We start from the raw sequence: 23,105 nt of genomic DNA on the forward strand, positions 1-23,105 counted from the left end.
CCAGGAAAATACACATATTCATAAACAGTTATACTGCTGCTGCTAAGTTGCTTCAGTCATGTCTGACCCCGTGCGACCCCATGGACAGCAGCCCAACAGGCTGCTCTGTCCACAGGATTCTCCAGGCAAGAATACTGGAGTGGGTTGCCATTTCCTTCTCCAACAGTTATACTACCTCTAATCAAATAACTTTTAATATGGATATGTAATGGATTGAATGGTGACCCTCCTCCCAAAAAAGATATGTCCACCTCCTAACCATGTCCTAATCTCCTAATTGAATATTACCTAATTTAGAAAAAGGGTATTTGTAGAGATAATTACATTAAGAGTCCTGAGAAGATCATCTTGGATTATCTAGGACTCGGCGGTCCCCAAATTTTGGGCACCAAGGATTGGTTTTGTGGAAGATAATTTTTCCTCAGACGGAGGTGGGGGTGGTTTTGGTTTTAATCTCTGCTCACCTCCTGCTGTGCCTCCCACTTCGTAATAGGTCATGGACCAGCACCAGTCCATGGCCCTGGGGTTGGGGACACCTAGTCTAGGTAGTCCCTAAATCCAATGACGATTATCCCTGTAAGAGAAAGAGGGAGTGTTATTTACAACAGCCAAATGTGGAAACAAAACTAGGTGTTCATCAATAGATGAATGATCAAGATGTTTTGTGTGTGTGTGTGTATATATATATATATATATACACACATATATATATATATATACAGTGGAATAGTAGTCATTAAAAAAATGAATTCTTGCCATTTGCAACATGAGTAGGTCTAGAAAGTATCATGCTAAGCGAAATAAGTCAAAGACAAAAACCACATCATCTCACTTATATGTGGAATCTAAAAAACAAGACAAACAAAATGAAAACAGATTCATAGATACAGAAAATAAGTGTGTGCCAGCAGAAAGAGGGATGGAAGGTGGGAGAGTGAGGGGATTAAGAAGTACAAACCACCAGTATATAATTAATAAGTTATGGGGTTGTAATATACAGCATAAGGAATATGGTCAGCAATACTGCAATAACTCTGATAAAAGATCTTTCAGAAAATGATAAAAGATAAGAAAATCCATTCATTCATTCATTTATTCAATCAGTATTTATGGATAACCTTCTGGCCATGTTTTAGGAACTAGAGATAAAGCAATGATCAAGACAAGGTTCTAATTTTCAAGAGCTTATTATCTAGAGGAAAGACAGAACATAAACATATAATAATTTCATGTAGTGATACCCACTATACAGAAAAATAAAGCAGGATAAATGAATCAAGAATAGTGGTAGGTATATAACAGTGGTTGGTGGTGGCTTTTTCAGATTGATTAGTCAGAGAGGCCCTTTCTGAGAATATGATGTTGGAGTAGAAATCAGAATGAAGTGAATGAATCATCTATGGGAAGATCTGGGGGGGAAGCATTTCCTTCTGGCAAAGGAAAAGGCAAGTGCAAAGGTCCTGAGGTAGGATTGAGGTTGGCTTGTCTCAGGCACAGTAAGGAGGCCAATGTTGGCATGGAGTGAGGTGGGTGAGGGGAGTTCAGGCCAAGAACACAGGGGGCAGATCATTGTAAGGAGTTTGGGATTCTATCCTGAGAGTGATGAGGGGGTCAGTGATCACTGAAAGGTTTTAGATGGGAGCAGTTTCCTTCTCTCTCTTATTCAGAAAACTTTTCTTCATTCATTTGTTAAGGGAAGCACTTACTGAAACCACTTGCCTTAGCCAGGCACCATAGTAACCACCTACAGGAGCTATCTTAAACAGGAAGTCCTTGGTAAGGAATGTAGAACTAACAAGCTACCACCAACCGGAAGATTTCAGGAAAGGTCAAAAGGAAAGAGAAGACACCAGTCCATGTATCCTACTAACCTCCCAGAATCCTTCTCACTGGAATCCATGTTGGCCAAGTGATGCTCACACCACTAGGAAGGACCCTGAGTCAGAATGATTGGCAAGAGACAACCGGAAACTAATTCCATCACTAATCCTGTAAAACTAATCCCATTAAACCTGAGATTTTGAGTCATGTGGCAGAGCAGTCCTCCTGGGTTCCCTTACCTTGATGCTCTCCACCCAGGTGCTCCTTCCCAATAAAGTCTCTTGCTTTGTCAGCACGGGTGTCTCCTTGGACAATTCATTTCTGAGTGTTAGACAAGAGCTCACTCTTGGGCCCTAGACAGGGGTCCTCCTTTCTGCAACACATTCATTCATCAAATATGTATGTATTCCCTATGATACAGTAGGTATTGTCCTGGGTTATGTCATTATACAAGCCCACCATTATTCAGACACTATTTTATTATCAGCATTCCCATAGCATATGAGACCAGGGGGTCATGTTGATATGAACCCTAGACAGTGAACCCTCTCACCACCAGAGACCCCCTCAGTGGGGGCTACATGGCTATGCAGATATTTTAAGGAACTTATTCAAAACCTCCTAGAACCACATTATATAAGCAGGCCATTAGTATCAGCAAAAAGTTAAATTCCTCTTCACATGTCCCCTCAGATCTCTCAAGGAGAGCTGAGGGACCCAAATAATTCATGTCCCAGAAACAATCGTGGGTTGTAAAAGTTCCCCAAGTAAGACATGCAAATTTATCTAGTTGGGGGAATTTCTTGGACTTACCCTTTCACAGAGATGCCCAGTGATGCCTTGGTGATCCTGACCTCTTCAAACATCAAAGAGGGCCATGTATGCCCCCTTCATCACTGCTCATGAGGGGAGGGGACAGAGACATTATAATGTATGCGAAAAGTACAGGTGGTATTTCTATGTCATTGACTGTATTTGGCTGAAAGACCCAGAAATGTCCCAAGTCTCTCTCTTCAGCTCCCTGAAAGAGCTACCCACACCAAGGAGACATTTTTCAATGAGAATAAAAATAATACTCAGTTACTGCCTGGGCCAGTGCCTAATATCTCAAAACAGAACTATCCTGTAGAAGTTAAGTTAAAGCAAGAGCAGCTTGGGCTTAAGGCTCAAATGGGATTCTTTACTTATTCCTAAACCTGAATCCAAATCCAGGGATCTTTTAACCATCCAGCCAAACACCAGAGTTCAAGGAAGCAGTGGTCAGCACCCTCGGGTGTGATGCACAGAGTGGCCAGAGAGACAAGCGGCAGAGACGGACTCCGTGCTCAGACACGAGTGCTTAGCACACAGCGAACCCACCACAACCACAAGCAAGGAGAGAGTGGTAAGGACAGCTTGTTTCCTAAACAACAGCAACAACCACAAAAAACTACATTATAAAACTGAGATAGGCTGGGACCAGGGACCTTTTGCTGCCGTGCTATAGTGCTTGCATCTCGGCAAACATCTTCTCAAGCAACAAAAGACAAAGAAACTACAAGGGACTAAAAATAACTGCATGCATGTGCAGTTGAGACAAATCCTGGACAAAAGACACTAAAAGACCAAAAAAGCCCATCTGCTACCTCCAAAGAGCTTAGAGCAAAGACAGGGGGTCTGGAGCAAAAGCAGACTGTGTATGCCCTTGCACACAACACCAAAGGGGTCGGTAAACCACCTCAGCCACCCCTCCAGCCCCACCCCTGGACATACCTCTAACCTCACCCCCATAGAAGGAACCAGCTCACCTCCCTCTCAAGCCAGTGAACAAAGGAGCCTGTTACTTGTTCTCACTCCCTCTGCTGCAGCAGGGGCCCCAATGAAGCCTTGCCTGAATTTCTTGTCTGGCCTCTAGTCAGTATCCAATGATTGGGGAAGGCTGAGAACCCTGGTCGGTATCAAACTCCCTGTCTTCAAGCATTGAATGAAAGCATGGCTTCAGTTTTCTGCCTAGCTGAATTGGTTGACTCAAATATCTTCTATTTGCTCAACTTCCATTTTGCCCTTTCACTTGCAGTCACTATTTGAAGCCCTCAGTTTATTAAATCATTTATATTTCTATAATTAAGAAGTCAAAGTGTTGCATATATGTGTTTAGTCACTTCAGTCATGTCTGACTCCTTGCGATCCCATGGACTGTAGCCCACCAGTTTCCTCTGTCCATGGAAATCCTCCAGGCAAGAATACTGGAGTGGGTTGCCATGCCCTTCTCCAGGGGATCTTTCCAACCCAGGGATCAAACCCAGGTCTCCTGCGTTGCAGACAGATTCTTTATCACCCGAGACACCAGGTTTAGGCACTTAAAGGAGATATAAATTATATATATCAAACTTGCTATATCAGTGAAAATCAATACTTTTGTCAAGGTCCTAATGAACAGCACAGAATCTCATCTATAGTAGCAGCTCAAAATTACTTTACTGCCAGACAAAATTATTATTTGCAAAGTTAACTAGTAATAAATTGCTGTAATTTGATAGTATAAAAATATCTCCAGATGTGTTTATGTCTATTTTCATGATTGTTATAGGTTTAGCCTCACCTTTTATGATTCAGTATATCAATAAATGGGAATTGCATTTGCCAGAAGACTCTGGAGGCAGGGAGTCAAGACTTTGACTTGTCTTAATAGCTAATACTCATACAATCAATCTGGCCCATTAAGTTCAGTCCCACAAATATTTATTTAGAGTTTTCTTTGCACGAGGGCAACTAGCTATAAATTTTAACCACAGGCTGAAAGGATCAAAACCAGTTCAAGAGCTTTTCTGCTTTGTTGTCTATGTGGTTTTGTGAACTTTTGCTTTCTGTTGTAAAGAAAAACTCACAACTCTTTGGATCCAATTGGGTGTAGCCTGGGAAACATTTTCAAAACCTGTAATTCCACTTCAATAGCTGCACCCTAGGACAGTTTCCGTAGTCTGAGAAAACAGGAAAAAAATATAAATTGGGGGAATTGCCCAGAGAAAAAACTCAAATGCACCTGCCCATAAAAACAGGAGTCACTGGGCTGCACTGCCTCCAGGAGTGGTTTACCTACCAATCATTGTCCTCAGCATTTTCATTACAAAGAGATAAATGGAGGGAATAGGATAAAAAGAGCAGTGCCATCTGAATCAACCGCTAGCAGCTCTATCAGAAACCCGTGAGATGTTTGTGATCCAAATATTCATCTACTAACTCAAATCTCTTGAAAGCAAATCGTGCCTGAGATGAGGTTCGTTTAAAAAAAAAAATCCACACAAACACAAAAACCCTTTCTCTGACTCAGAACAAGCAACTGATAAATAAATGCTAGCTCAAGTCACAGTAAGTACATATCAGAAATAACGCACTTAGAAAAACACCCAGGACTTAATCATAGACATGTCTGAGATTTGGGGTCTAATAACTAGTTACACCATTTATTTTATTTTACATAATTTAAAAAGATGTTGCTTACCAAGTTGGCTTGTTCCTCTGTCCTGTTGGCAGTCTGTAGAAAAATCCAATACTTCCTCAAACATTTTATTTCGCTGGTTTGGTGTTTGTGGGTGGACTGGGGAAGCTCTTCTACGCCACCTACTGAATCCCACTGAAATTACATGACACAGTCAGTGTAAACGTATTTTCTCGTATTCATGTGTAGAAATGGTCTGTGAATCCACAGACCAGCAATTAGATAGAATCACCTCTCTGTGGCCCCCCTTCCCTGCAATCAGTTCACTAGTGTCTACACTAACAAAGTGAAGGAGGCGGTATTAATGATCCACAGATGATTTATTCAGTTCAGTTCAGTCGCTCAATCATGTCCGACTCTTTGCGACCCCAAGGACTGCAGGACGCCAGGCCTCCCTGTTCATCACCAACTCCTGGAGTTTACTCAAACTCACGTCCATCGAGTCGGTGATGCCTTATTTGCTGAATTCAAAATGCTTATCATCACCATGCTGACGGACGTGGGGGTAGAGGTGTTTCGGGTGTTTTACTTCTAACCCTTCAATCAGGCCACTATTAAAAGTGACTGAAGGTGGAAAGAAGCAGTGGTCAAGGTCAAAGCTTTGTTAAAATTCATAAGGGGAAAAAATCTCTCATGGGCTTTTACAGAATGGATGCTAATCATGTCTTTTCTGACAGATTGGGTTGCAGAGAAAATCTGGTGCTCAAATTTTCAAGCTCTCTTCAAAAACTGATTTTTAAAATCTCTATGTGGAAAATAGGCTAGCTAACAATCTCTTTTCTCCAATAAAGCTTTATGTGGTTCCTTCTTGTTGGCATGCTCAAGGAATCCAACCTGATAGCTCCACTCTGGTCTTTTAAAACAACAACAGTAACAAAATAACAAGTGGGCAAATAGAGCTGGGACATGCTAGCTTTCTTCCTCTGAACTTGTGCTCAGCTTGGTGCTACCAGATGTCCTCAACATCTTGAGGTTGCAAGCTGGTTGCAATTCTTGCTGGAATCAGCTTTTCTACCACAGGGAACAAGGCCAGCTTCCCTAAACTGAGAACCTTGAGGTGCTTTTTAACTTGTCCTATTCTCTCTCTCTCTCGGTTTCCTCCTGTCCCCTCACAATTTGTTCAAGAAGGGAGGTGTACCTATAAATATATTTCTGTGACTGAAGGAATGAACCTCCTTCTCCCTCCACTCTTACCATTACTTCTCCCAGACCTATAACTGGAGATAGGCTTGCTCTTTGATTAACAATTCAGCTTCTGGCTCCCCAAGATCCAATCAGTCCATTCTGAAGGAGATCAGCCCTAGGATTTCTTTGGAAGGAATGATGCTGAAGCTGAAACTCCAGTACTTTGGCCACCTCTTGTGAAGAGTTGACTCATTGGAAAAGACTCTGATGCTGGGAGGGATTGGGGGCAGGAGGAGAAGGGGATAACAGAGGATGAGATGGCTGGATGGCATCACTGACTCGATGGACGTGAGTCTGGGTGAACTCCAGGAGTTGGTGATGGACAGGGAGGCCTGGTGTGCTGCGATTCATGGCATCGCAAAGAGTCGGACATGACTGAGCGACTGAACTGAACTGAACTGAAAGACATTTGACATTGTGAACTAGATGTAGAAAGTGATACCCAGGAGAGAGTTCAGCAGGGCACTTTAGCACTCAAAAAGTCCTGTGTTTCCCTTCAAGCTCATCCCCACTCTGAGTTGCTCACTCGCCTCTTTTTATTCTCCCTATTATCCAGTAGGTTTGTACTCATGCTAGTGCTCAGTCGTGTTTGACTCTGCAGCACGTGGACTGTAGCCAGCCAGGCTCCTTTGTCCATGGGATTTCCCAGGCAAGAATATTGGAGTGGGCTGCCATTCCCTTCTTCAGGGGATCTTCCCCATCCAGAGATTGAACCCAAGTCTCTTGCGTCTCCTGTACTGGTAGGTGGATTCTTTACCACTGCACCAGTTAGCAGTGGACAAGCACACTTGTAAGCATGTACACCCAGGCATTGAAATATCCACCTCTTCTAAGGAATAACTTTAATTCTCAAAGAATATACCTCTTTTAAATTTTAAAAATATTTTATTTAACCCCAAATATCAAAAATATCATTTAAAATGCCACAATATAAAAATTATTAATATATATATTTTTCATTTCAAGTTTTCAAAATCCAGTGTGTATGGGACTTCCCTGGTGGTCCAGTGGGTAAGACTCAATGCTCTTAATGCAGAGGGCCTGGGTTCGATCCCTGGTCAGAGAACTAGATCCCACACGCCTCAACTAAGACTTGATACAGCCAAACTAGTTAATCAACTAATTTTAAAAAATTCAGTGTGTATTCTAAATTTACAGCACATCTCATCTGGACTACCTATATTTCAGGTGTTCCATGGTCACATGTGGCTAGTGGCTTCCATACTGGATGGCTTGAGTCTAGGTGGATTTATCATAACCGTGCAAATAAGTACAAGCCTACGTCGAGTCAACAGCAACTCAAAGAGCTAACTCAACATAGAGGTTTTGTATCTGAGACTCTAAGCACCTCTTTGCTTCTCTCAACAGCAGTTTTTGCCCACTCTTAATTCCATACCCAGGTGTTTCTTTTTGGATCCATGGCAATGTAAACATCGCCAATTAGATGTGACCTGTACTGTTGTTGTTTTTTTAACAAAAACTTTATTAAGATATAATTCATATAGCATAAAAATTTCACGCATTTGAAGTGAACAATTCAATGACCTAAGGTAAAGCCATAGAACTGTGTGACCATTACCACAACCAAACTTTTTCAACACCCTGCAAAGAGCCACACCCCTTAGCTGTCACTTTCCAATGCCCCATTTGCCTCAGACCTAGACAACCACTATGGATTGTACTAATGATCTCTATAGATTTGCCTGAGTATTTCATATAAATGGAATCATGTAAAATGTGGTTATTTGTGCTTTTTTCCACGTAGCTTAATGTTTTCAAGATTTGTCCATGTTGCAGCATGTATCAAGTTTCATTTTTTTGTTGCTAAATAACTTTTCATTGTATGGGTATACCACATTTTATTTATCCATTCATCAGCGAATGGGTATTTGTGTTGTTTACACTTATGGCTGTTACGAATATATAAAAATTCATGTACAAGTTTTGGGGAGACATTCTTTCTTGGGTATATATTTAGATATTTAAGCGTGAAATTCTACCTCGTATATAAATATGATTAGCCTTTTGAGGAGTTCCAGGCTAGCTGCATCATTTATCTTTCCACCAACAGCGTATAAGAGCTCCAATTTCTCCACATTCTTGCTAACACTTGAGCACTTCTGACTTTTACTATAGTCTTCTTATGAATGAATTGGTATCTCATTATGGTTTTAATTTGCATTTCCTTGATAACTAATGATGTTGAACATCTTTTCATGTGTAAATTAGCTGTTTGTATATCTTCTTTGCAACCTTGCTGAACTTGTTTATTAGTTCTACTAGTTTTCCAGCGGATTCCTAAGTAGTATTTTCTATAAATAAGATGATGTCACTTGCAGAATGTCATCTTCTTCCTTTCCAAGATGGATACTTTTTATAACACCTTCTTGTCTAATGGGATTCCCTGATGGCTCAGATGGTAAAGAATCCACCTGCAATGTGGGAGACCTGGGTTTGATCCCTGGGTTAGGAAGATTCCCCTGGAGAAGGGCATGGCTACCCACTCCAGTATTGTTGCTTGGTGAATTCCATGGACTGAGGAGCCTGGTGGGCTACAGTCCATAGGGTCACAAAGAATCGGACACGACTGAGTGACTTTCACTTTGACTTTTGTCTAACTGCCTTGGCTAGCACTCCCAGTACAATGTGGAACAGAAGTGATAAGAGGTTTGATGCCGAGGTTCTGAACCTATTGAGAGCAGGTTCCGAATAGTAGGGAAGAGTTTCGAGAACCATTAAGTATGAGGTTAACGATGAGTTTTCCATCTATGCTTTTATTTTTTTAAACATCAAAACCATTTTGTATTAGGGTACAGCCCACAAACAGTGTGGTAATAGTTTCTGGTGACCAGTGAAGGGACTCAGCCATACACATACATGTATCCATTCTCCCCCAAACCCGCCTTGCATTCAGGCTGGCACATAACATTGAGCAGAGTTCCATGTGCTATACAATAGGTTTTTGTTGGTTATCCATTTTAAATATAGCAGTGTGTACATGACCTTCCCAAATTCCTTAAATATTCCTTCCCCCCGCCCTCCACCACAGCCCCGCCCCTCAACCCAGCCCTGGCAACCATGAGTTAATTTTCTAAGTCTGTGAGTCTCTTTCTGTTTTGCAAGTTTATTTGTATCATTCCTTATCAGATTGTGGAATTTCCCATCCATTTCTAGTTTGTGAGTACTTTTTTCAGGAAGAGGTAGAAAGTATGGTTTCTTTTTCTGTATTATTTTTTTAAATTTATTTTTATTTTTGGCTGCTCTTGGTCTTCATTGCTGCAAGCGGGCTTTCTTGAGTTGCAGCCAGCAGAGGCTACTCTTTGCGTGGTATGCTTTGCAGTGCTTTCTCTTGTGGAGCACGGGATCTAGAACACAGGCTCAGTAGTTGTGATGGGCGAGTTAGTTGCTCCGTGGCACGTGGAATCTTCCCACACCAGGGATCAAACGCATGTCTCTTGCATTGGCAGGTGGATTCCCACCAGGGAAATCTGCAGAGTATGGTCCCTCACTCAGCAAGGAAGAAAACTAGTTTGAGGGATGCCTCTCCCAGCAGAGTCAATACAGTTGACCCTGAACAAAACAGGTTTTAGAGCGCCTAATCTGGTTATAACTTTACAGTTGGCCCTTTGTAACTGCAGTTCCTCATCCTTGGATTCAATCAATTGCAAATAGTGTGGTGCTATAGTACTTTTTTTTTTTTTGAAAAAAATCTGTAAGTGGACCAGTGCAGTTCAAACTTATCTTGTTCAAGGGTCAGCTGTACTCACAGCTGTGTTCCATTCCTTCCATCCCTCCCTCCATATTTTCTCAACAGAAAGCAAAATTCCTCTTTCCCATCTGACCCTAGAGTTCAAATTGTGCCCCATGAAGCTGGCTGGGAATGAAAAATGGCATCAATTAGACATCTGGCATTGAATTAATTCCCCCTTAACTGGTTAAAATTTTCCAGCAATTTTTTTTTAAGTTGCCACCTGAGTAAATCTTAGACCAAGGCCAATCTGTCTCCAGCTACCGACCTAAGTGTTTGGCTTCATGAAACGTTGATAAGCACCTTTGTACGCCGTCTTGGTCCAACTGTTTTATTGTCATCTTAGGATAAATTCCTGGAAAGAGTGAGTAAATGCATTGGGTGGCTTTTTATGTTTACTGACAGTTTCTGTCACTGTTGTGAATTACTTGTTCGCATCACTATATGTCTATATCAGGTTTATGTTTCTCTACTTAATTACACGTTCTCGTTTATGTTACTGACACTCACCCTCTGTCAAACTTTTTGTAAACATCTTCCCTCATTTTTTATCTTTTTATCTCATGATCTTTCAAACCAACAAATATGTACCTTTTTATATAAACAAGTAAGTTGACTTTCTCTTTGCTATTATTCTCAGTTAGTTGTGTGCTGGTGAATCAGGTTGACTTCCCAGGTGGCTCAGTGGTAAAGAATCCATCTGCCAAGCAGGAGACATGAATTCAATCCCTGGGTTAGGCAGATTCCCTGGAAAAGGAAACAGCAACCCACTCCGGTATTCTTGCCTGGGAAATCCCATGGACAGAGGAGCCTGGTAGGCTACAGCCCACAAGGCTGCACGAGTCGGGTGTGATTTGGTAACTAAGCAACAACAACCTAGGGTAAACCAGGCTACAAAAAACAAAAAGCCTCATTATTTCTTAGCACTTGCCAATATCTATGGTTCAAGTATTTCCACTATACCTGATTTCTAACTACCAACTGACCTGCTTGCAAAATTCCTTAATATTTAACCACTGGTTCTCACAAGTCTTTATAATCAGCTCCATCAGACTACTGCTACATTTTGCTTTTAGGTTAAAAGAGTTCTTCATAACAAGGTCAGATAAATATATGTGTATGTGTTCTTCTCAAGGGCTTCCAAGGTGGCTCAGTGGTAAAGAATCTGCCTGTCAATGCAGGAGACATGGATTTGATCCTTGGATCAGGAAGATCCCCTGAAGGAGAAAATGGCAACCCACTCCAGCATTCTTGCCTGGGAAATCCCATGGACAGAGAAGCCTGGCACGCTGAAGTCCATGGGGTCTCGAGAGTCGGACATGACTGAGCAACTAAGCATGCACGCACATTCTTCTTAAAGGTCATTTTTTTAGTTACTTTAATGTTACATTATCCAAGAAACGTGTTTACTGAAGAAAACTCAGGAAATACAAATAAATAAAGATAAAAATTCAAATCAATAATAATCTTACCATATAGATATATAATACATCACTATCATTTTTGTAGCAAACATGCAGACTTTTTAATATTTATATAAACATGCTTTAAGCTCTTGATGCTGGTAACTAAATTGCTAGGCAGTAAATTTGTGCAGTTTACACACATACACACACACATTCCTCAGATGGCATTGGACCAAGTATTCTGTTTTATAATCTCTTAATGTGGGAGACCTGGGTTAGATCCCTGTGTTGGGAAGATCCCCTGGAGAAGGGAAAAGCTACCTACTCCAGTATTCTGGCCTGGGGAATTCCAGTACTCTGGCCTGGGTCACAAAGAGTCAGACACAACTGAGTGACTTTCACTTTCCTTTTTCTTAATTAAACCAGCTGGTTCTACAAAGTATGGTGTAGGGTATAGACTAGAACTTTTCCTATGACTTGGGTCCAAAACAAGGGACTAGGAAGTGTAATTTACCCCCTGTTCTAAGGAGAGCTGCCAACAACTGGGGCATGCACTTCCTGAAGCAGTTGAATCAGATAGTGCAAACCCCACCTCCTCGCCATCCTCACATTTTCCCCAGGCACACATGCATACAGGGGAGGCAGTGAGAGGGTCAGCAGCACTGAGCTATCTGTTTGTGATGTGAAGCTGCACCCTATGATATGGGGAAAGGAGATGAGCTTAAATGGAATTGGAGATTGAAAATGCTAAGCTACATTGCATTGTTAATACCTCAAAAGGACTGAAGAGGTCAGAAATCTGCTCACAAAAACTGCTTCATACTTAGACTTGACTGTTGAGATGCCTTGTAAACTAACTATAACTAGAAATCCCCAGAAAGTCCCTGTGGCTTTAGAAATCCCTTGAAGTCCCTTTCACTACCTATAATTTATTCTCATTCTCTTCTAATCAAACCAATCTCCAGAAATCTAGAAGAAATGGACTTCCGCTTTTCCCAGTGTGTGGGTTTTTCTTTTTTCTTTACTATGTTCTCATCCATCTGCAATGTGGGAGACCTGGGTTAAATCCCAGGGTTGGGAAGATCCGCTGGAAGACAGCATGGCAACAGACTCCAGTATTCCTGCCTAGAGAATCCCCATGGACAGAGGAGCCTGGCAGGTTGCAGTTCATGGGGTTGCAGAGTCAGACATGACTGAGTGTCAAAGCATTCTCCTTCATTTATATTGCAGTCATCCTAGTCATGTCTCTTAACCATGCTGTCACACCCCTCCATCCCATTCTCTCTGCCAATCTCTCCCTTTCCTGGACTTCAGAACTGTGAGAAATACATTACTGTTGTCTCAGCCACCCAGACTGTGGTGTGTGGCAGGGCAGTCCTAGCAGACCCATACACCGTTCCTCTCAATGATGGTCACGAGTCAGGCAGCACCCCTCCCCTCCTTCATCCCGTTCCTCATCCCCAGCCTCACGGCAGGTCTTGACAGGGGGCTCAACTTTTATTATAACTGCAAGGGGAGGTCGTTAGAACTTTTTAAGCAGCGGGGTGGCTTAAAATAATTTCTATTTTAAGAACAATTCCTCTGATTGCTGTTTGGAGAATGTATGAGGCAAGAGTAAAAAGCAGGGAACCCAGTTAGGTTACTGTAGTCATACAGGTGAGAGATATTGGTGGCTTAGTCAAGACAGACGTCAGGAAGTCAAGAAGAAATCCAAAGCCATCTCCCTACAGGTCTAGAACATCTACTTAACGACTCTTTAATCACCCTTTTGAATCCAAGCCTCTGAAGATGGGGAACATAGTTACTGGCCTCTTTCTGCCATTTTTTTAGCAGAACCTGGCTCTGTCTAATATCTATTTAAAATGTGGTGATATTTACCACCTCTGTGCAGTTTTGAGGCATTCACCAAAATTCTAACACAACCAGAGACTCCTATGCAATAATCAGTTATAAATAATTTTGGCTCTGAATTTTCTTGGCAAGCAGGAATCATGTCTTTGGCCTCAACAGCCTATAACATATATATATTTATATATAGTTGTTGTTTATTCACTCAGTCACGTCCAACTCTGCGATCCCATGGACTGTAGCCCACCAGGCTCCTCTATCCATGGGGTTTTCCAGGTAAGAAGACTGGAGCGGGTTGCCATTTCCTTCTCCAGGGGATCTTCCCAACCCAGGGATTGAACTTGCATATCCTGTTTGGCAGGCGGAATGTTAACCACTGAGGCACCTGGGAAGCCCCATATATATGTGTGTGTAAAATGCCATAAGTTGCCACTGATTAATTCCGTATTTGTATAGCAAGATCAAAAATTTTGTAAAGTATTACTCAGATGTGAAGAAAAAAGGGTCTTTAATTTCTGTATCTGGTCTATTTTCTCCCAAAGTAGAGCAGGATGACAGAGCCGACCCCAAGGCTGATGAAGATCCACAGTACTCTCCAAGCACCACTGCATACAGTTCTGAGGCTGACTTTTTCCTTGTGGCCAGCAAGTTTCATAGCCTCCTGCTCACACAACATCCACTCGGGAAAGGAGAGAGAGAGGAAAGGTCCTTGAATGACTGAGCATTCATTCGACAGAGACTGTTTCAATTTGAAACAGAATGGTTAAACCAGAGAGACTGAGTTACCTGTAATCAGCAAGTCTGAGCACTAGCTCGGTCCCCAGCCTGGTTTCCAGTTCAGCTGAAACATGGTTTTCAGTAAGTCTTCCCTGCATTCATGGAAATAATGGAGGCAGCATCCAGAAATAACTTGAAACCAGTGTCCATCAGAATCCAAGTGAATGATGGTTTCTTAAATTGGATTTCAGATGTTTTATTTTTTTTAACCTTTCACATCATCATTTTCAGTGACTAGTCTTAATTTAATATTAAAAGCAGCTCTAATATTAGCCCAAAAGAGTCCATGCTTGCTCTTCTCCTTGGGCCATTCCAAATAAGTTCTCTGTGCCATGAGAGCTCTTAGCTTGTGATATCTATCAGGAATGGTGTTCTGTGGAATGGGTTCCAGCAAGATCAGGATTAAGTTATTAGATCCTTCATGGAAGAGATTGTGGTGGGCAAAGTAGAGTTCATAATGGCACCACTCGCTCTGGACAAAGTTGGGAGACAAAACGAAGATGGATTTGTAACTTTTCTCAATGCAGTTGATGATATTTTCCACGATGCTCTTGCCGGCAACAAAGTTCCTCTCGTGGAGACAAATTCTTACATCTTCTTTTTCTAGGTTAGGTATTAATTCATTCTTCACCCAGGCAGAGTCATGTTCACTGTATGAAATAAAAGCATGGAACTGGAGAGTTCTTTGGAGTTCTTCCAAGGGTACATTCCTGGCCCTGCGCCGGGTCTGGGTCCACTGACACACCATCCTGAGGTACCAGGGCAGATCCAGGTAGATACAGAGGACAGTCACAGCAACAGCCAGCACCAGCCCAGGGACCACAATGGTGACGATCAGCAGAGCTGTGTTGCAGGATAGCTCAGATACCTGGAAGTCCTTTAGAGGGGTTCCCTTGTAGCTTTCCGGATAGTCACACTTATAAGACTCAGGCCAGCCCTCTACCACGTCACTGGATACTTGGCCTATACTTTGGATAAACTCTCTTAGCTCACAGGAACATTGGAATGGATTGTTCCCCGCTTTGAGGGACCTAATCTTCTGGCAGCTCTGGAAGAAATCAGCTGATGGATTGGAAATTGAGTTATAGTCAATGATCAGTATGGAAAGGCTGCTAAAGATACCACATCCAGGAAGGTGGGCTAAAGAATTGGAAGCAAGGTTGAGTTCTTGCAAAGTTTCTAGACCAGTGACATCTTTAGGGATGCTCCTTATTCTGTTATTATGAAGATCAAGAACCTTGATCCGAGGAGGTAAACATCTGAAAACAGAGTCAGTGAGTGCATTTGAAGATAAATTTAACACCACTATACTCCCAACCCAGGAGCAATTTCCATTACTTCTGTCATATTCCAAAGAATTCCAGCTAACATCCAGTGTTTCCAAAGAAAGCATATCCTTAGTCATGAGACTTGCTTTGAAAAGGTCTTTTAATTCATTCTTTTGTAAGATAAGTGTCTCCAATCTAGCTAAAGTGTCACAATTTTGAAAGACACTATCTGTGAAACTATTCTGGGTAAAGTTCAAAAACTTAAATGTGCTTGGTTCCTGAGGACAAAGCATGTGTATAAAGCGTGTGTCTGATATGGTTAACATCAGAATGTTCATCTCAGAAAACACTGTGTATAATGCTGTCTGTGAAAAAATAAAAACTTTGTTTGTAATATGTTCTATTTTCAGTGCCTTCAATGTCGTTTTATAATAAGTAAAAACTTCTTCATCAATGCTTTCAACTATTGTTAAATTGTAAATATTGAGATATTCTATAGGTTTGGGCCAAAGGAACTGAAAAACTTTAACCAAACATTTCCAAGTTGTTTCCATGTGGTTGAGGGTAAAATTTAGTAAGGTTGGTCCTCCAGTGAGTCCTGATAAAAATTTAAGTAAAACTTGACAATTGTAATCATTCAATTTAATATTAGTCAGTTGTAAGCACCCTAAACTATTTGCTGATATGTTCACTTGGACAGAGAAAAAGCTATTTGGGTGAAAAACAAGGTGAAGTTTCTTTGTATTCAGAATTTGAAGACTTTCTTTCTTATTTTCTTTCATATAGTCTTCCAAATCCAGAAGGATACAACTTAGGTGCAAGTGAGCAATGGGTAGTAAATCTAATTGTTGTAACTTTGTAGCACTTAATCCTAAGAAATTCAGTTGGGTCAAGTTGCCAAATTCCTTACAGATGGGCAGGGCATCGAAGTCATTGAATGAGAGGTCTAAATGCTTGAGAGTCGTGGTGATTGGATGGCAGGATATCTTCTGCAACTGATTATGAGATAAATCCAAATATTCCAAATCATGGTTGAACTTGAAAATACTAATATCAAGGCCCTGGATTCCATTATGGGAAAGTCTCAGAACTCTCAGCCCTGAGAGAAAGCTGATATCAGACAGGTGAAGCTCAGATATGTTGTTCTGAGACAAGTCTAAGACTTTGGTTTTTGGTGGCAGGTCTTTGGGAACATGAATAAGGCTTGTTTTTGACATGTCTACCACAAATTCACTTTCATCAGAGAACTGGATTATGGTTCCAAATACTAAGGCCACAATGTAAACAAAATGACAGCTTCTGATGGGAGATTCTTTGTCTTTGATCATGGCATTGAAGTGACTATCTCCCGGAGGGTTGCTGCTATTCTTCAGAACATCCTGATGTGCATCCAATTCTAGAAATATAATATATGTTAAGATACATAAACATTGGCTGATTACTCTCAATCCTCAGCTTACTAAACATGAAATCTCAACGAGTTCTTCACTTACTATCAGGATCATTTCTGATCCCATAATTTAATGTGCCATTTTTTTCCAGTTATGCAAGTTGCTGGTGCCAGGAAAGGCAATGAAGACCTTGTTATCAAAGAACTGTGGTTGTATGTTCCACTCAGGAGCCTGTCTTTGTTTACTCCAACTCAGAACTTTCTCAGGGCTGAAGCAGCCTCCTGGACAGTGTTTGGAAACCCTTAAAGGCATGTACACTACCCACAGCCACCTAGAGCCAGGGATAAGGGATGGGGCAGGCAGCACATATACCAAAACCAGAAAGAAAGAAGCTAGGAAAGAAGATACAGGGGAGTAAAAAAGGCTTTGGACAGCTCCATGTACCAAGCAATCGAGAAGGCCACATTCATGCCCAGGTCTGGACGCACACTCAGAGAAGACCTGAAAAAATCCTAAACTTCCACCTCTGGTTGACTTTTAGGCTCTGTGCAAGGGGAAAGAAGTAAAGGCTAAGTCAGAGTCATAAACAGCCTGACAAGCCCTGAAGAAGTGTTTCAACACAGAGCCAATATGCAAAGATTAGGTGTTTTTGTTTTGTTCTGTTTCCCCAGATGTTTAAGAAAACCTCTGCCAAATCACTGCTGCTGCTGCTGCTAAGTCGCTTCAGTCGTGTCCGACTCTGTGCGACCCCAGAGACAGAAGCCCACCAGGCCCACCCCCGTCCCTGGGATTCTCCAGGCAAGAACACTGGAGTGGGTTGCCATTTCCTTCTCCAATGCATGAAAGTGAAAAGTGAAAGGGAAGTCGCTCAGTCGTGTCCAACTCTTCACGACCCCATGGACTGCAGCCCACCAGGCTCCTCCGTCCGTGGGATTTTCCAGGCAAGAGTACTGGAGTGGGGTGCCATTGCCTTCTCCCTGCCAAATCACTAGCTGACCACTAAGCCAATGCAACAGAGAAATCAATGGCCACACACAAGAAGGAAAACAGTCTTTACAAAAATAATTTAGAAACATCACTAAACATGGTTCTTCCCTGGTGATCCAGTGGTTAAGAATCCACCTGCTAATGCAGGGGACAGGAGTTGGATCCTTGGTCTGGGAAGGTCCCACATGCCTCGAGGCAACTAAGCCGGTGTGCCACAACTACTGAGCCCAAGTGCCACTAAGCCAGTGCACCCTAGAGCCTGTGCTCCTCAACAAGAGAAACTTCCACAATAAGATGCCACAACTAGAGAGCCCATGTGCAGCAATAAGATCCAGCAGAGCCAAAAGTAAATAAATAAAAATGTAAAAAAAAATCCAAAAAAGAGGGGGCATATAAATACATACAGCTGATTCACTTTGCTGTACAGCAGAAACCAATACAACACTGTAAAGCAACTATACTCCAGGGAAAAAAATTATTAAACAAACAAATACACCCCGCAGCAAGCAGCAACAACAAACCCTGGGAAAGAGGAAAATCTGACTTACCACATTCTAGTATTTCCAGAGTTACCACATTATAATATTCAAACTGTCTGGTTGAAGAAAACAAGCTCGAGGCATGTGGACAAAAAAGAAAGCACTGTCCATTCACAGGGAAAAAAATTAAAAGAACAAACTTAGAGAACTGACACTACCCAACTTCAAGTCTTACATAAAGCTATAGATATCAAGACAGTGTGGTACTGATAAAAGTCTCTTTAGCAAACAGTAATGGAACCACTAGACATTCTACATGCAAAAAAGAAAAAAAAATGATGCTCTAGCTCAAGATAGATGATAGAGCTAAGTGTAAAATACAAAACTATAAAATTTCTATCAGATAATATAGGGTAAAATCTAGGTGACCATGAATTTGGCAATGACTTTTAGACACAACATCAAAAGCACAATCCATGAAAGAAAAAAATGTTAAATTGGACTTCATTAAAATTAAATTTTTCTGCTTTGCAAAGGACACTACTAAGAACGTGAAAAGACAAGCCATAGACCGGGAGAAAATGTTTGTAAAACACACATCTGATAAAGAACTTGTATCCAAAATAAATGAAGAAAAACTCAACAAAATATAAACAATGCAATTTAAAAATGGGCAAAAGATATTTCACCTAAGAAGATATACATATGGCAAATAAGGACATGAAAAGATACTCAATACCATATATCATCAGGGAACTGAAAATTAAAACAGCAATGAGGAACTGCCGCCGCTGCTGCTGCTAAGTCGCTTCAGTAGTGTCCGACTCTGTGCGACCCCATAGACGGCAGCCCACCAGGCTCCCCCGTCCCTGAGATTCTCCAGGCAAGAACACTGGAGTGGGTTGCCATTTCCTTCTCCAATGCACGAAAGTGAAAAGTGAAAGGAAGTCGCTCAGTCATGTCTGACTCTTAGCGACCCCATGGACTGCAGCCTACCAGGCTCCTCCGCCCATGGGATTTTCCAGGCAAGAGTACTGGAGTGGGTGCCATTGCCTTCTCCAATGAGGAACTACTACATACCTATTAGAATGGCCAAACAATCCGGAAACAGCACTAAATGTTGGTGTGGATATGGAGCAACAGGGACTTTCATTAACTGTTGAAATTTTAAAAGGAACAGATACTTTGGGAGACAGTCTGACAGTTTTTTTACTTAAAGCTAAACAGGGCCTCACCATATGATCCAGCAATCACACTCCTTGGTATTAACCCAAATGAACTGAAAAATCTATGTCCACACAAAATCCTGCAGATGGATGTTGACAGCTTTATTCATAACTGCCCCCAAACTGAAAGCAACAAGATGTCCTTCAACAAGTAAAAACAGTAAACAAGCTGTGGTACATCCATCCAATGGATTGTTATTCAGCAACAAAGAGAAATAACCTGTTGAGCCATGGAGGAACCAAAATTCAGATTGCTAAGTGAAGAAGTCAATCAGAAAAGGCTACCAACTGTATCATTCCAACTCTCTGATGTTCTGGAAAAGGCAAAACTAAAGAGGCATTAAGGATCAGTGGTTGACAAGAGTTAGAGGGAGGGATGAATAGGCAGAGCACATAGGATTTTTAGGGCACTGAAACTATGTCCATGTGATACTATAATGGTGGATATATGATCTTATGCATTTGTCAAAACCCATAGGACAATGCAACACAAAGAATGATTCCTAAAGTATCAGTTCAGTTCAGTCACTCAGTTGTGTCCGACTCTTTGCGACCCCATGAATCGCAGCACGCCAGGCCTCCCTGTCCATCACCAACTCCCGGAGTTTACCCAAACTCACATGCGTCGAGTTGGTGATGCCATCCGGCCATCTCATCCACTGTCGTCCCCTTCTTCTCCTGTCCCCAATCCCCCCCAGCAACAGGTTCTTTTCCAATGAGTCAACTCTTCGCATGAGGTGGCCAAAGTACTGGAGTTTCAGCTTCAGCATCAGTCCTTCCAGTGAACACCCAGAACTGATCTCCTTTGGGATGGACTGGTTGGATCTCCTTGCAGTCCAAGGGACTCTCAAGAGTCTTCTCCAACACCACAGTTCAAAAGCATCAATTCTTAAGTGCTCAGCTTTCTTCACAGTCCAACTCTCACACCCATACATGACCACTGGAAAAACCATAGCCTTGACTAGAAGGACCTTTGTTGGCAAAGTAATGTCTCTGCTTTTGAATATGCTATCTAGGTTAGTCATAACTTTCCTTCCAAGGAGTAAGCGTCTTTTAATTTCATGGCTGCAATCACCATCTGCAGTGATTTTGGAGCCCAAAAAATAAAGTCTGACACTGTTTCCACTGTTTCCCCATCTACTTCTCATGAAGTGATGGGACCGGATGCCATGATCTTAGTTTTCTGAATGTTCAGCTTTAAGCCAACTTTTTCACTCTCCTCTTTCACTTTCATCAAGAGGCTTTTTAGTTCCTCTTCACTTTCTGCCATAAGGGTGGTGTCATCTGCATATTTGAGGTTATTGATATTTCTCCTGGAAATCTTGATTCCAGCTTGTGCTTCTTCCAGCCCAGCGTTGGGAAAACCACTAGACCATTCAGGTATGACCTAAATCAAATCCCTTATGATTATAGAGTGGAAGTGAGAAATAGATTTAAGGGACTAGATCTGATAGACAGAGTGCCTGATGAACTATGGATGGAGGTTTGTGACATTGTGCAGGCGACAGGGATCAAGACAATCCACATGGAAAAGAAATGCAAAAAAGCAAAATGGCTGTCTGAGGAGGCCTTACAAATAGCTGTGAAAAGAAGAGAAGCAAAAAGCAAAGGAGAAAGAGGAAAAATATTCCAGTTTGAATGCAGAGTTCCAAAGGATAGCAAGGAGAGAGATAAGAAAGCCTTCCTCAGGGATCAATGCAAAGAAATAGAGGAAAACAACATAATGGGAAGGACTAGAGATCTCTTCAGGAAATTTAGAGATACCAAGGGAACATTTCACACAAAGATGGGCTCGGTAAAGGACAGAAATGGTATGGACCTAACAGAAGCAGAAGATATTAAGAAGAGGTGGCAAGAATACACAGAAGAACTGTACAAAAAGATCTTCATGACCAAGATAATCACGATGGTGTGATCATTCACCTAGAGCCAGACATCCTGGAATGTGAAGTCAAATGGGCCTTAAAAAGCATCACTACGGACAAAGTGGAGGTGATGGAATTCCAGTTGAGCTCTTTCAAATCCTGAAAGATGATGCTATGAAAATGCTGCACTCAATATGCCAGCAAATTTGGAAAACTCAGCAGTGGCCACAGGACTGGAAAAGGTCAGTTTTCATTCCAATCCCAAAGAAAGGCAATGCCAAAGAATGCTCAAACTACCACACAATTGCACTCATCTCACATGTTAGTAAAGTAATGCTCAAATGTAAAGTATCAGTTCAGTTCAGTCGCTCAATCATGTCCGACTCTTTGCGTCCCCATGAATCGAAGCATACCAGGCCTCCCTGTCCATCACCAACTCCCGGAGTTCACTCAGACTCACGTCCATCGAGTCAGTCATGCCATCCAGCCATCTCATCCTCTGTCGTCCCCTTCTCCTCCTGCCCCCAATCCCTCCCAGCATCAGAGTCTTTTCCAATGAGTCAACTCTTCACATGAGGTGGCCAGAGTATTGGAGTTTCAGCTTTAGCATCAGTCCTTCCAATGAACACCCAGGACTGATCTCCTTTGGGATGGACTGGTTGGATCTCCTTGCAGTCCAAGGGACTCTCAAGAGTCTTCTCCAACACCACAGTTCAAAAGCATCGATTCTTCGGCGCTCAGCTTTCTTCACAGTCCAACTCTCACATCCAAACATGACCACCGGAAAAACCATAGCCTTGACTAGACGGACCTTTGTTGACAAAGTAATGTCTCTGCTTTTTAATATGCTATCTAGGTTATAGATGTTAATAATATATCAATATCAGTTCATCAATTATAATAAATAGACCACTAATGAAAAATGTTATAATAGGGAAAATTGTGTCGAGTGAAAAAAGGGATATTTGGGAATTCTCTAACCTATTTACTCAAATTTTCTATAAATCAAAAACTGCTCTAAAAAATAAAGTCCAGTCATTTAAAAAAAAAAAAGAGAGAGAAGAAAAGAAGTCAATAGAAACTGTCCCCAAAGAAGCATACGCACTGATTTGCTTGACAAAGACTTTAAATCAATTGTCTTAAAAGTTAACTACATGACCATGGTCTCTTTTCACTGGACTCAGAATACTTTATTTCTCTTTCAAAGGACAGTCCTCTTATCCCCTCAAAATGTTTTACTGGTCAGTTTAATCATCTAAAATTATTCAAAAGGGTAAACAAGGAGCTACTGCCAGAAACTACAGACATTCTTTTTTTTTTTTTTTTCAGAAACTACAGATATTCTTGAGTCTACATCAGTATTCAATTTGGTACCGCTTCAGCCATCTGCTGTAACCAGAGATACCACCCCCCATGGGTGAAGGGTTAACAAATCCATTTCTCTCCTTATTCATGGACTAATCTGGTCTTTTTTCTGAAAACCTGAAACATGGGGAATGTCAGCTGGGTTCTCAGAAAAAAGCACTTCTGGTACAGATGACTATTTAAGGGACTCCCCTGGTGGTCCAGGGTATAAAACCCTATACTCCCAATGCAGGGGGCACAGGTTCAATCCCTGGTCATGGA

The 23,105-nt window shown here is 41.7% G+C and overlaps 1 protein-coding gene across 8 annotated transcripts in view; it reads right to left on the minus strand.

Moving 5' to 3' along the window:
- Positions 1-23,105, minus strand: part of TLR6 (toll like receptor 6) — a 43,730-nt gene that overhangs the window by 5,717 nt on the left and 14,908 nt on the right. For 5 of the 8 annotated variants that reach the window (XM_027544268.1, XM_027544266.1, XM_027544267.1 and 2 more), the window contains 5 exons: positions 14,273-16,927; positions 5,303-5,434; positions 2,635-2,717; positions 2,061-2,194; positions 465-574 (listed from right to left, as the gene is read on the minus strand). In XM_027544268.1, the coding sequence (XP_027400069.1) occupies positions 14,469-16,859 (2,391 nt within the window). In that variant the 5' untranslated portion in view covers positions 16,860-16,927 and the 3' untranslated portion in view covers positions 465-574; positions 2,061-2,194; positions 2,635-2,717; positions 5,303-5,434; positions 14,273-14,468. Of the gene's footprint in view, positions 1-464; positions 575-2,060; positions 2,195-2,634; positions 2,718-4,688; positions 4,782-5,302; positions 5,435-13,977; positions 16,928-23,105 lie in introns of those variants that run through there. The other 3 variants (XM_027544269.1, XM_027544271.1, XM_027544270.1) reach the window with 3 other exon arrangements.

This window comes from Bos indicus x Bos taurus, chromosome 6, assembly GCF_003369695.1.
Source record: "Bos indicus x Bos taurus breed Angus x Brahman F1 hybrid chromosome 6, Bos_hybrid_MaternalHap_v2.0, whole genome shotgun sequence".
Lineage (NCBI taxonomy): Eukaryota > Metazoa > Chordata > Mammalia > Artiodactyla > Bovidae > Bos > Bos indicus x Bos taurus.